This window comes from Talpa occidentalis, unplaced genomic scaffold (genome assembly GCF_014898055.3).
Source record: "Talpa occidentalis isolate TD23 unplaced genomic scaffold, MPIMG_talOcc4v2.1 talOcc4.15, whole genome shotgun sequence".
NCBI classification, from domain to species: domain Eukaryota; kingdom Metazoa; phylum Chordata; class Mammalia; order Eulipotyphla; family Talpidae; genus Talpa; species Talpa occidentalis.
In genome coordinates, this window is record NW_023601543.1 from 77,617,881 (window position 1) to 77,632,237 (window position 14,357).

Genomic DNA, 14,357 nt, shown 5'->3' on the forward strand with positions numbered 1-14,357 from the left:
CCATCTCTAGTAATTAACTCCCGGGTCAAAGCCAACATCTACAGCCAGTCTTTACCACTGTGGGCAAAGCCGACGTCTACAGCCAGTCTTACTACTGTGGGCTCCCATTTCTGGGTTATGGGGTGCGGCAACCTCCCAGAACCCCCTCTCTACATATTGGAGGGTTTCTGGCCACCAGACCTGGCCAGTTTCCCCACATCACCAGGGAAGCCCTGGACTCATTTAGGCCATTACATTCCTGTGCAGAGGGCCATCTTCCCCAACGCGTCGTCATCGAGGATTTGCTCAGACACAGCCTGGGGACGCTGGCTGCATTCACGAGCTGGCCAAGGTGTCTCCAGAACCCCTAGACACAGGAGATAAGCATACCTGTCCAGTCACATCTATCATTTGATGTCCCAGGGAAATCACGCCCAAGAGTATTCAAATCGCTTTCCAAAAGCACCAGGCTACTTCTTGCCTGTGTTCTACTGCTCATTTTTGAAATAATGACTAAAGCAGAAATCAGTGGAATGACCGCACTGGGTAATTGAGATTTTAAATGGTTCTGGCTGAAGAGAACTGATCTGCCAGCATTGATCTGAGGTTCTGACTGAAGGTTGAAGGGACCCAGCTGCCCTTCCCCACCACCTAAATACAAGGGAAGCAAAAACTATAGGACAGAAGTTCTTCACCATGGAATGCTGAGTCCTGAACGTGGATGGGGAAACATCCTTATCTTTATTTTCACTAACCTCTAATGAAATCTAGCCTATTCTTTAAGCATGAACATTCAGTGACAAACCATGTTAGCAATGGCCATTGCTACACAAAAGGAATTGGATATGTTCTTAGTGCATTTCAGTGGCTGCAGTTTGTTTGTGCTATGACTTCAGAAATAGGGCATTTGACCCATCACTACATGCAGCTACGGAATAAGCCATTAAAGTACAAATATTTAATCATACATTTTTGAAAGCATAAAAGGTTTCCTTGCAATCATTTTGCATATTAAGAAACATGTGTCTGAGGAGGCGCTACAGGCTTCATTCACCAGGCTGCCCAAGGCGTCCAAGGATGAAATAGTTTAAGAAGCCATGATGCGGGTTTTCACCTACCAAATTCAAAATGATAGAAGATGGAATCAACATTGTTACTAGCAAAAAACCTAATTTTGTTATCAGCCATGGGACCTGCTGGGTACATATCAAATTTTGACTGCTGGCCGAACCCAGTGACATTAACATCTAATTTACAAAGCTATTTCAAGACTGAGCAAGATGATTTAAATAAAGTGGTTTATTAACCCAAAGCACAACAATGTAAAAGATTATCTGATACAAAAAGACATTCAGCAATCCATGATCAGAGGTCATTTCTAAAGGCCACATAGGGGGGGCCTCCCTGGTGGGGCAAGGGTTAACACGCAACCTAGAAAGCAATCCACAGCCTGTGCAGCACAAGTTTGATACCCGGCCAGCCAGGGAGCTACCCACATGGTGCAGCAGACCTCTTCTGACTAGCCCGCTGCTCCCCTCAGCAGTGTACTTCGGTCAATCTGCCTGTTCTGTTCCCCACTCTGTCTCTGGTGAATCCTCTCACCTCCCCCCACACCTCTGGCCTGTACCCCAGCTCTTGTATGCATAAATAAATAAATCTTTAAAAAAAAAATAAAGGCCACATAGCAGCCTGTATCCAATAAGCAGCATCAAACTACAGTAACAGGTATCAAATAACCTTTTTGAGGACTGGTGTCTACAACAGTGCCATTCAAAATGCTATTCCAACACTGGGGTAAGGAGCTAGTGCTACAGTCAATCAACACTTTCCTCCTTCATAGAGAAAATCTTGCTGGGGGTGTGTGTGCGGGGGGGGGGGGGGGAGTTGAAGAAAACAAAGCACTTAGAATGCAAAGAATGCATGGAGGACCACAGTCTGAGTAGCACTACTCAAGTCTCCAATACAGGCCATGAGAAATCATCTCTTACACACACTTATACACACACAACCATCCCAGGAGTCACAGGAAAATAAATGAAATTTATCAATTTATTGAGACAAACGCAAGCCCTTATGTCAGCACCAGTTAGGGCAAGCAAGGACGTGGCTGTTCAGCTACACAGGAAGGAGCAGTGTAGCATTTTATTTTGATATCAGCACTGGCCTCACCCAGTACAATAACTATGGCAACCCACACTTCACCCAGCACTTAATCACAGTCAAGTAAGTTTTTACAAAATAGTCAATCCCATTATCAGGAGAAAGGAGCCTTTCTTTTTTTTTTTTGCTTTCTAGATTGTTGTGTAATTATTACAATTAAGATAACAAGGCATTAGTGCAAAGACACAAAAAGACCAATACACCAGAATATAGAGGCCTCAAATACACCCACGCATATATTAAAACATGATCTATAATGGATCTGGGTGGAATTTGATAAATGGAATGGGGAAAATAGCATGTTTTAGTCCTAAACCAATTTGTTTTAATTTTTTTAAAGATGTATTTATTTATTTATACAAGCACTGGGTACAGTCAGAAGCACGGGAGGGTGAGAGGATTCATCAGAGCCAGAGCAGGGTACAGAACAGGCAGACTGATGAAATACACTGCTGAGGGTAGCAGCAGGTGGCAGGAGGGGTCTGCGTGCCATGTGGGACCCTCACCCAGCGGCCGGGGATCGAACCGGCACTGCTGAGGCCGCGGGCAGCTTTACAACCCAGCGCTCAACCGCTGCACACCGGGGAGGCCCAGTAAACCAATTCTTGATATCTGGTGTGTTGAATAGAATTTAAACAACTATGTGACTTGTCTTTAACTAAAAAGTAGGTCTATGATAATAGGGTATACTGTTTTAAATCATAAAGGCGACCATAACATTCTGACACGACAGCCACTTTAAGTAAAACAGCAATGGCTGGATCCTAGAACATTTCCTTACAATGCAGCAAAATGTAGCTGTTTTTAGAGTTCAACTTGCAAGCTTTTCTTTTAAAATAATTACAAAGAGATGTTCAAAACAGGTAGCATCCTTTCTCCAATACAACGAAATGAGTAGAGTCAGAATTTATCATCACCCCAAATAAAAAAACATTTCCATTCCTTTCTTCTTCCCATACCCTTACCCATTCCCAAATGTATAGCATGTGGCATGGCACAACTTGATTTACCTCATTTCTAACTTTAGGCTCTTGGCAGGCAGGACCTATATGTCACCAGATTTATCCGTGGATTTAGCCTTGGCATCAAGCCAGTCTTCAAGTATAAAGTTATGCCTACAAATTAATAACACCATATTCAGGCATCTTTTCTAAAATGGAAACCATTCTATCAATCCAAAATGGTATACTAACAGTAACAGTAACCATTGTTTTCAATCTCACAGTATACAGAACCTTTGCAAAGCATGGTAGACAATTCCAAGGGGGGTGGGTAGATTCTTCATGTTTACCTATGCTGTTTTCAACCAAGAGAAATTTGTTGAAAGCCTATCTAGTTTGCACATGACTAACTCCTCTTATTCTATGTCGTTTCTTCTCCTGTGCCAGTCTAGTAAGAAACAAGAGGGGGGGGAGTAGACACACTCATTTTTAAAGGGTATCTATCATATACCAAGAACCTATCATGGGAGGAAAAATGTTCTGAGTTGACAAATATTCTATCTCAAAACAGGCACTGAATATTTCGTTTTTAAGGCTTACTGCAAATTCACCATAAATGAACCTATCCCATTGATAAAGCAAAAACCTTTCATATAAACAATACTCAGTGATTATCGGACAGCTCAATATTCAATCTTGATGTGGATTATTACCACAAATCCACTGCCACGTTGTTAGTTACATGCACTTTCCTCATGTTCGAGGTGCACGTCATGGGTCCCTCCAGCCAAATTTATCGCTATCTCTGCATCCAAACACCTTGCCCAAAATTCACAGCAGGAATCCAAAATGATCTTTATTCCACTTTTGACTTTCAACTTTATAGTGAGGCCAAATCGTTCCCTATCCTCAGGTCAATTTTGTAATGAAGAACTGGTGGATGTAATAGCCTGTGTATCATTTACCTCCAGTGGTAAATGAAGTCATTACTTCTGTTCAAAAAAGGCCCTAAGGCCATCCTATTATAAAGAGATAAATGGTACTGAGTGATATAACCAAACTAAAAAAAAGACCAGGAGACACCTTTGTTCTGTGAGATCAGAAGCTAGATGGAGGGGACTGGACTGAAATAAAAACTGAAATAAAACAGCACACACACGCACAATTTCTTTTGTGATTTTAATTGATTCATTGGTATTCTCTTTTTTTTTTTAACTTTCTTGTAAGCACCAAATTTTAATCTTTAAGTCAATTTTTGGGAAAAGAAACACCAACAAGAACTTCCCTCCAGAATAAAAACAATGATGTCCATTCCTCCAAACAAGCAAATTGAAAGGCTACCAAACAAACGAACGAACAAAAAAAAAAAAAGAGGCCCACACAGAAAAAAAAAGTAACAAAAATCACATTCTAGGGTTTCAGTGCATTTAGCAGCTTTCGCTGTGGTGTCTAATCATCCTTCAGCTGACTTTCAAAAAATAACACCCTAGCTCATCAAAATATACATTTTCCATTCGCTTTTTTTAAATTAAAAATAATAATTAAAAAAAGAAAACTGGAAGGAATTCACAATCAATTGCCTGACTTGTTTCGATGTCATGTATAGCGTGTGAAGGTCAGGAGGACCGTCTGCAGCACGCGTGATCAGAGCGAGCCGACCTTCAAGGTTTAGCCTTCTTCCAAACAGTGTAGAAAACCCACCTGGACAGGGAGTCAAGGAATAAGAACAGGTGATTCAAGAAGAACAGGCCTCCCCGTAAACATGTTTGCTGGCCTACCAATGGGAAGTCGGGTTGAGTTTCTGGCGTGTCTGCCCAGTTCCAGGTGATGCTGCAGCAGAGCACTACATCATTAACAACTCCTGGGGAGCTGTAGCAGGCCACACCCTAGAATCTCTGGGGGTGGGAGCCAGGAATCTGTATTGCTTTAAAGCTCCCAAGGGATTCCAATGTACAACCTTGTTTGAAAGACAACCAGGGCTTTCTATACTAACAAGCAAATGCTGTTTCTTCTTGAGACTCAAAATGCTAAACCAGCCTGGGATTCACTCAGCTGTCCTAGCTGGCAGCACAATGCTACTGTCAAAGGATACAATTCCAAGTATGAAGGGACACAGACGGTTTCCTTTGAGAATTCCACAGGACAATACAGGTGTCCGAGCTGTTCTTCATAGAGTGACAGGGCTTCAGTCAAATTGACACAGTTCCCCTAAATCAAAGAGAGAAAAGCCAACAATGGAGTCACGGAGTTCCGCTAAGGGGCCACTCACTTGATGGTCTCTACTAAATGAGAACAATTCTGGCTTTAGATAAAAGTTCACCTCTGAAAATGAGATAAGGCTTCTGTACTTTCACAAACTGCATTGAATTCTATTTATAGATCCATTAGCTCATTATCCTTCCACCTCATTTACCAAGCCATTTCAAATTATTGGAGTATGAAGCAATAGAAAGCAGTGAGACCAATTTCTCATTAGTGACACAGTCATTGTATCAACACCATGCAATTAGCAAAGATTCATACATAACCCATTCAAAATCAGTTTTTCCAATAATAGACACTATTGTGCAGAGAATGAAGTATCAAAAAGATAATGTTCTTGATTTCCAGAATGCCTCTCACCATGGCCCTCTGAAGAGTGTAAAATATTGACAAAGGATGAATCCATATCCTGTAATTTCTCCCCCAGATCCACAATTTACGGCATTAGAGGACAAAAATTTACTCAGGATACATACTAAAGCGATTCCCCAGTTTCACTCCTTACCAAATATTTTCTCTCAACTTCAATGTTCTAATTTTTCTCCCCTTCTTGCCACCACTTTTCGGTCCCCAGCAAAGAGATAGCGGGCATCTGCTTGGGAACGTTTTCTTATTCTGGACAATCAAGGATAAACAGAGTGACCCACCCCTTCAACTTTCTTCTAGCTTACAACCCAGATGTGACATTTGGAGTTGGAGCTGTAGCAGTCACTCTGTGACCATGAAGAAGAGAAGGTGGAGAGTCAGAAGCTGGTGAAGATACAGTAGAATTACGGAAAGAATTCCACATGGTCCTAGTTCTAGAAGCACTGCAGCTCTATCCCTCTTACGCATATGAATCACAGCAGATCTTGTTACAATGCAGACTTTCATTCCGTAGGTCTGGGTTAGTTTGCCCTCATTTTAGCAAAATTTTCTCCCAAGTGCTTTTCAGAACAGATTTAAAAGAATGTTATTCAATGCTATCTATTTCCTTTTAACCTCTGAAGTTCTTAATATTCAAAAAACTTTATGAGCTCATTCTATTTCTTTGCAAGAACTTCACTATTAAATTTGCCTCAAAATAGCCAAGAGCAATGTACGATGAAATTATTTACAAATAATGATAACCTGTGATGCAAATACTCCTGGGAATGGCACTACAAAAGCAACCAACCCGACCTGCCAAGGGCAAGCGGGAGAGAGAACCGTTCGGAGAGCTGGCCTCGGCAGCTTTAACTCAGCACATTCGCTCAGCATGACGTATGCGTCAGTGCCAGCCTGTTTAGTAACCCATCATCTGGGATCCTGCAGTGGATTTGGCCAAAGTGCCCTTCCCCAGCATATAATTTGGTTTCAACATCAAGTTCACCAGGAGAGTATATAAACACCACACATGTAATTTAAGATTCACAAATAGAAAACACTGCCCGGCTGTTTTTAGAACACACATCACCCCCGAGGAAGCTACAGGATGGCAATGCCACCAAGGCACACCGTTCAACGGTTTTCCTTGCCACCATCAACGCGACAGTGCACTTTTTATAGAGGCACATGGGAGGACCTCTTCAGACAGTGTGGTGAGGAAACAGGAAAGTTTTGATTAGTTCTTCCCCAACACTGTCAAAAAGCAATTTAAAAAAGGAAAAAACTCACCACAAATAGAGACCTACTCCAAAAAAGTAACGTGCTGCATTTCACATTCCTGTGTATTTATTTAAATGGAGCTGCTTTTTTTTAAGAATGACTCGTGAGTGATTCAACACACAAGTCTAGTAGCAAAGAAGAAAGTACCTAGTAAGGATTAGAGAAAGGGAATAATGGGGCAAGGAGAGGGCAACTCCTGAGGGTAAACCCCAATTCAGTAGCTTTAGTTCTAGAAAGTTCTCCCTAAAAGATGTCTGTATTGTTTCTCTGTCTTAAATTTAATAGTCAGCTTGTGTAATTTTTGTAACATAAAAAACAGGTCCAGAAGAATATATCCTGAAAGATACAACTTTTACCCATTTCAAAACGAGCGAAAGTATGTATGAGCTGGGAAATGACACATGTAAACAATCTATAAAGAATAGCTCAGAAATAGGAAAAAATTCACAGTAAGGGCGGGCGCCTCCCGGGAGGAAGCCAGTGCTAGGCAGCACGGGAGGGCCGAGGGTGCCGCCGCGTGCAGGTCCCGAGTGCAGGGCAAGGGGCGTTAGTACTGTGGCATCACAGCTTACACCAGTCTTTCTGTATGTATCATTTTGGTTGAAATGTGGAGCGGCGGGAAGGGGGAGGGAGGTCAAGCCCCAGGACCTGGCTCCTGGCCGCGCGAACGCCATTCTTCCAAACTCAAATCCCCCTGGCTCAATTCCCACCAATTCAAGACACCCCCAGCTTCGTGGCAGCCAGTGATACTAGTGACCACTGGGATGCAAGCACGTCAGGCAGGAACGTTTAGTTTTTGTCAGTCGCCAAATAAAGGCCCACCAACGCTGCCATCTCATGTCTCACCCCACTCCCAGGAGAGGGAGTGGGGGAATCACAGGTGTCTCCTGGGCCTTCCACAGCAGTTAAAGCAAGTATTACACTGATGACACGGTGGCAACTCCACTGGTACAGCCGCGTGTCCCATCCTGGTGGGCTTCTGCTTCCCCAAAGGCGACTCTGCCCAGTGCGCATGGCTCTCCCTATGGGGGGCAGCCAGACTTCCAAGGTGCCGTTTGACCCCAGGTATTATAAAACAGGATCGCCTTGAGTTTCCAACAGTGATCACGCAGGGACAAGAAACATGTCCTAACACATCTTTCAATACAGTTTTTTTTTTTAACACTTCTTAGAAACACAGTCCTGGGCATATAATGTATTTTTTTGTAAATGCTATTTAACAAAGGGAAGTTATCAAAGTCTCAATCATTCATATTTAAGAAAGGGTCATGTAACCATTTAAGCAAGCATTCATATTAGTTTTCCTCACTGAGATCACAGTTCCCCAAGAAGGCTGTCCACCAAGCAAATACTAAAGCTAAGAAACAGTCACTCTGTCTTCCTAATTTACTTGCTATCTACTACAAACTGGTTTGCAAGGAACCAAATTATTTTCATCCTCTGCCCGTTAAAGATCCCCAACTTAAGCTGTGAAAGATTTCCTTCTATTTGCAAATCTATGGGTGAGCTCTGCTTGAGAAATGGCCACTCATGGAACAACTCAAAGCCCTGAATCATCCAGGTTGCTTTTACACAAATAAGGGGACTTTGTCTGAGCAGGTTTCATTGTGGGCTTCCTGTAAGGTGTGATTAGCAAACTTTCTCTAAAGAGCGGAACAGAAGATGTCCCCATCACAGCTATTCGGGGCAGTTGCTGCAGCAGGGAAGCAGCCATGGAAGACAAGTCAGGAATGGCTGTGGCCTTGTGCCAAAGGAACCTTCCAAAAACAAGTAGGTGAGATTTGGCCTATAGTTTGCAGATCCCTGCTTTAAAGAATCAAGTCTAGGCTGTGTTCCCAAACACTCCAAAACAACAGGAAAAGAGTTCATTCACAGACAATTACCTGTTCCCCAAAAGCTTCTGGACAAGGCCTAGGATTAATTGCCAGTCTGGGGTGGGAGATGGGTGCTCCTACATGCAGGGGGAAGAGGAGAAAACCAGGATGGGCTGGAGACTAATTCAAGGTGTCTCCCAACCGTGCTGGATGTTTTCAGCATTATTGATCTCAGATCCCGTTAACTATACAGCATCTGGCTGAAATGCCCCCTTAGGAGAATAAACTTAAGACCTCTCTACTAGTTCCTGACATTTAAAAAAATAACACTTAAAAGGAAGGTGGGGTGGGAAGAGGGGAGGCGGGATTCTCTTGAAAACTGACGACGCGTCACAGGGACGACTGCCATTCTACTTAGGTGCTTGTCTTGTATTAATCAATGGATTTTTTAAATAAGTGGTGAGACTGAGTCATCAATTAAGCCTTTTGCTCATATTTTCAAAATTTTGTTTTGGATGTTTACCATTTTATTATAACCTATCAGGAAAGACAAACTTCAAACTTTCTTTTAAAATAAAGAACCCCCCAGAGAATGAGCACACTACAACTGGTTTCCACCTTGTGGCAGGAGCCCATACTGCAGCCAAAGCAGTGGATCACATTTATATGGGCAAGCTGGCTAGAAGATGATGGGGCAGCAGGAAGCAGGGAAAAACGCAATCTGTGTCTCCATCTGGTGACAACAGTTCATACTACAGTCAAAGCCCAGGGCTGGTAAACCTGGATGGTTGTGGCAACAGGACATAACAAAAATCATTAAGTTCCAATAGATAACAGGTAGATCACTTACTACGAAACTTACTGCCAGAAAGAACATTATCCAATTATGCTGTTCTATCCTTAAAGACTTAAATATCAAGACTACACATTCAAAGTTCAAAATATAAAATTCAAGCTCTGGTGGAAAATGGGTAGCCTACCTGTGTAAAATATTTCCCATCCTGTTTCAGTACTTTCATTGAGAGGTCAAGAATCAGTCTGAGAAATTCCCATGTGGAATCTGGATTAAAAAAAATTAAATCTCATAGATAAGGGATTTCATGCATCAGAAGCACAAAGTCAAACATTCACACTATTACTTCAATGATACCAATAGAAAGAACTACGAGTTTTAGGCTGAATATTTGAGCTTACTCATGAACCATACTGTACTGTCATATGGGGTGACATGGACAGACACACACACACACACACACACAAACATGGGCAAGGTCAAAACCAAATGCACATCCACTTAGCACTGTTCTCATGACACCAATAAAGATTCCACCCAAAGGCAGTGGTTGAAAACTGCAAGACCACCAGCTTTAAGAAAGGGCCTGCAGTGTCAGCAGGTGGGAGCCCCCAAACTCAGCAGGAAGAATGTCTCCCACGTTGCTTTGAAAGGTCACTAGTTTGTCCCAAGCAGCTTAAAAATATAATGTAAATTTTCAAAGGAGCTAGTTTCAGTGATTTGATTATGAGTCATCTTAGTTAATGTTTCAAATGACTGCTAATTTGCTCACTGAGTGGCAGAACAAGCCAAATCCGGTCATCTTTCCCCAGGGCCTCAGATTAACTACCTTTGAAAAAATGAAGGCACTTAAGTAGACAATCTCTAAGATCCTTTCTTCCTCGCATGGTGCCTAGAGAAACACCTCCATGAACAATATCTTGGTTAAAACAAATAAAAACGAGAACCTACCTTCTTCTGGAGATGTGGAGATCGGAACAGCAGTCAAATCATTAATCACATAGTCAAACTCCCTCCCTTCTTTGGCGTACCTCTTCAGTACTGGAATACAGTCTTCTATTAGAACCTTCCAGAGGCAACAGAAAAAGATGGGGGTGAGCCAACAGGCAGGCAGGAGGTCACTGGAAACCTGACCTGTATGGGGCCCACTCTGTGGAAATCGCTATGGGAGCTTGAGGGGTACAGCGGGGCATGTGGATGCCTGGAATTCCTATCCAGGTTTAGAAGGTGATTAGAATCAATAAGCTGGTAGCCCTGTGTGCTCACTTGAGGGGTACAGCTGGGTCCATGAAATGAGGGGGCAGTGGGCACTGCAGCCATGCAGATGTGGGCTGTGTTCTTTTCACCAGCACACGAGAGAGATTGCAGACTGCTGGGGCAGATTCCCAGGGAGCCCTGGGGGACCACAAAGAGTCCCAGGAGGAATAGACACTGAGTGTGGACTGGCTGTGCTAACCTGGTGGTAGATGCAAATGCTGACAGTGCTGTAAGACAGACCTGAACAGAAGCTATCGGACCACTCTGATGGCCGACTATTTCTTCAGACCAAAGAACACACTGCACAGCCCGTAATGTCAACAGCAGGCACAGGCCATCCAGAGTGGACGGCTGATAGAGAAGTGGAATGGGCAATAGGCACTGGTGGTCTGTTCTCTGGTGGAGGACTGTGTGTGCTTCAGTGGCAGGTGTGCTACACAGGGACTACACTAAAGGGGTTGACCCTAGTCTTCCAAAACACTGAGGAGGATGTGAACCAGCCGCACTTGAATAAAACAGCAACAAAACCAACAAACAAAACAGGGCCTCCCTGGTGACACAAGGGGTTAAGACGCAACCTATGAAGCGGTCCGCAGCCACTGCAGCACGAGTTCGATCCCTGGCCAGGGAGCAATTCACATGGCGCAGCAGACCTCTCCTGTCTCCCCCGCCGCTCCCCTCAGCAGTGTATTTCGGTCAATCTGCCCGTTCTGTTCCCCACTCTGTCTCTGGTGAATCCTCTCACCCTCCCACCCACACCTCTGGCCTTCACCGCAGTTCTTGTATGCATAAATAAATAAATCTTTTTTAAAAAACCAAGAAATAAAAAGACCCCCAAAAACTGGTTGTCGGGCCTCCCCGGTGGCGCAGCGGTTGAGCGCTGGGTTGCGAAGCTGCCCGCGGCCTCTGCGGCGCCGGTTCGATCCCCGGCTGCTCCCCGGCCACCAGAGGAGGGTCCCACATGGCGCGCAGACCTCTCCTGCCGCCCGCTGCTCCCCTCAGCAGTGTACTTCGGTCCTTCTGCCTGCTCTGCTCCCCGCTCTGACTCTGGTGAATTCTCTCACCCTCCCGCGCTTCTGACTGTACCCAGTGCATGTATAAACAAAACAAACAAACAAACCAGCAAACAAATAAATAAAGCATGCCTCTATTAAAAAAAAAAAAAAAAAAAAAAAAAACTGGTTGTCAAAAATGGAAGCATGAAGGGCCGGCTTATATGCCTTCATGATTGTGTGCTCACACTCAGAATGAACACGTGGGGCTGAGAGTGTCCCCACTAGACAGATGTGTGTTTTTCTGCAGGGTCTGGGGAAGAGGGGGTGGGGAAGGTGCTGGTACACTTTCTTCTCCACATCACCTCAACGTCCTCTATTGGCGGTCCCATGACAAGTGCCGGAATGGATTTTAACAGCAAAAACTTAGTTTCCTTTTCACCACACTCTTTCCCCCTTTTCTGGCAGTAACAATACCTTTGCAAACATCTCTAAGGATGTAAAGTTCATTCTGTGCCCTGCATTAAACTGCCATCTGCTGTTTCATGATGTGGCTGGTTGAATTTGGTCCTCTCCTCCCGACTGCTGAAAGGCAGGGTTCTTCTCGGCTGCCCGTTCACATTTGCAGTGAGGGTCCACTGTGTCACCCCTCAGCCCGCGTGAGAGCCCCTGCTTGCCTAGCAATGACCCGAACTTCTAACCACAGGAGTCCTGTCTCCCTAAGTTCTAACCACAGGAGTCCTGTCTAGAATCAGTTCCCGGGAAAGAAAGGAACCAGGTCACCAGCCAGGCTTTCCTTTAAAGGAAAATGAGTACCCCATCTTCCAGACACTGGAGGGCCACAACCCTTCAGGAGTCCTACCAGTGACCTAAAACGCCGTCACCACCCTGTTTTTCACACACACTTGGTCTTCATTCACTGTTCCTGGCTCACAACTCCAATGACTTAGAATTTTCAAAGTGGGCAGAGTGATAAAAGGGGTCTCTTGTTCTGTTAATGGGGTGACCTTTGGGGGAGTACCTAAGGATAAGGTCTGGTTGCTAGGGAAGCCAGTTTTAATAGAGAGCAGAGCTGATTTCCAGTGAAGCAAAATATATTACTGAGCAAATGAAATAATAAAGATTCCAGCAGGAGCAATGAACACTCCAACGCAGGCATCATCAACAAGTTTGCTGACTTACAGTCCTTCCCTTTCTAGACTCATGGCCAGGGCCTCAGCACTCTTATCTACAAGGTCGGGCAGCCGGCCAAGCTGGTCTCTCTCTCCAAGGCCAAACCTGTATGCCTGCATCTTCCCCCCTTGCCTTGCCCCCTTGTCGGGGGACTTTGCCGTAAATGGTTGCGCCTGCTGAGAAACGATGTTATCCATGTAACAGATCTGGACACAGTTGTGTGTAAAAGGAACCCTTGGTCTTTAACCGGGTGCTCAGACCTTACGGGGCTGCTCAGGTCTGGGACCTCACGCATGAGTAATAAAGCTTCTCCTGCCCTCCCCCTTCCTGAAGTACCGCTTGTTCTTCCTCTGCCTGGGGAAAAAGTAGAATTTATTTCTACAACACCAGAGGCACAGCTCCTTGGCCAGCTGTCAGTGGCTTTCAGTGTGTCCCCAAGAGCCCTTGAGGTGGGTTCACAGAACTGCTGGGCAGTGAGCGTGGACATGGGCGAGAAGGCACGAAGTATGCCTCTTCCCCACAGCTTGCCCCACATACCTCTTCCAACCGACTGTTCCTGAGTTACAGTCTTTGTAATAAACTGGTGATCTAGTGAGTAAACTGGTTTCCTGAGTTCTGTGAGCTGCTCTAGCAAGTTGACTGAACCTTTAGGTGGTAGTCCTGAGAACGAATTTTTTTGTTCACATTATAATCTACGTCATGTGTACAGTATTAAACATCAACATCTGTACTCACCACATTGAGTTCACCACTCTTCAACCCAACTCTGTCCCTCACTGTACAACTAGACCTCTTTACCCTGTTCACCTAACCTCCTGCCCACTCTCCCTTCCTCGTCCCCTTCTGGTCACCACTCATGCTTCTCATAGTCTAAAAGCTTATTTTTGTTTTATTTAGTTCTGGCTAAGAGTAAAAAATTTGGGAAGGAGGCATCACAAACCAGAAACTGGAGGTGGAGGTAGACATGATCAACAAGGACATTAAACAAGCTATAGAAAAGTAAAGTGAGCACATGAGGGGAAAAAACCTCCTAGTCTGCCTTTATCCAATCACTTGAGCCAATTCACATTAATTCAACTTGCTTTCTAGATTTTCTAAGGAGTCATATTTCTGCAAATAATTTGATTCTTTCTAAAATTATACTGTTTCATTCTCCTACCATACTGTATTGGATAATGCCTCAAAAACAATGTTAAATAAAGCTAATAATAAGCATCTCATTCTGTTCCTAATTTTAGCGGAAATGCCTTGTATATTGGCAATTTAATATAACCTTGCCTTTAGTTTTCACATAGTTTCAATTATTTAGGTAGTTTCCCCTCTACCACAACTTTATTTTACCTAAAGAGTATTAAGAATG

The 14,357-nt window shown here is 44.0% G+C and overlaps 1 protein-coding gene across 1 annotated transcript in view; it reads right to left on the minus strand.

Annotated features, from left to right (window-relative positions):
• Window positions 1-2,708: 2,708 nt before the first annotated feature.
• SMS (spermine synthase) overlaps window positions 2,709-14,357 on the minus strand; it is a 46,150-nt gene continuing 34,501 nt past the window's right edge. Inside the window, exons 8-11 of the mRNA XM_037512614.2 lie at window positions 10,527-10,641; window positions 9,763-9,842; window positions 5,173-5,288; window positions 2,709-4,781 (exon numbers count right to left, since the gene is read on the minus strand). Of these exons, the coding sequence (XP_037368511.1) occupies window positions 4,742-4,781; window positions 5,173-5,288; window positions 9,763-9,842; window positions 10,527-10,641 (351 nt within the window). The 3' untranslated portion in view covers window positions 2,709-4,741. The remainder of the gene's footprint in view (window positions 4,782-5,172; window positions 5,289-9,762; window positions 9,843-10,526; window positions 10,642-14,357) is intronic.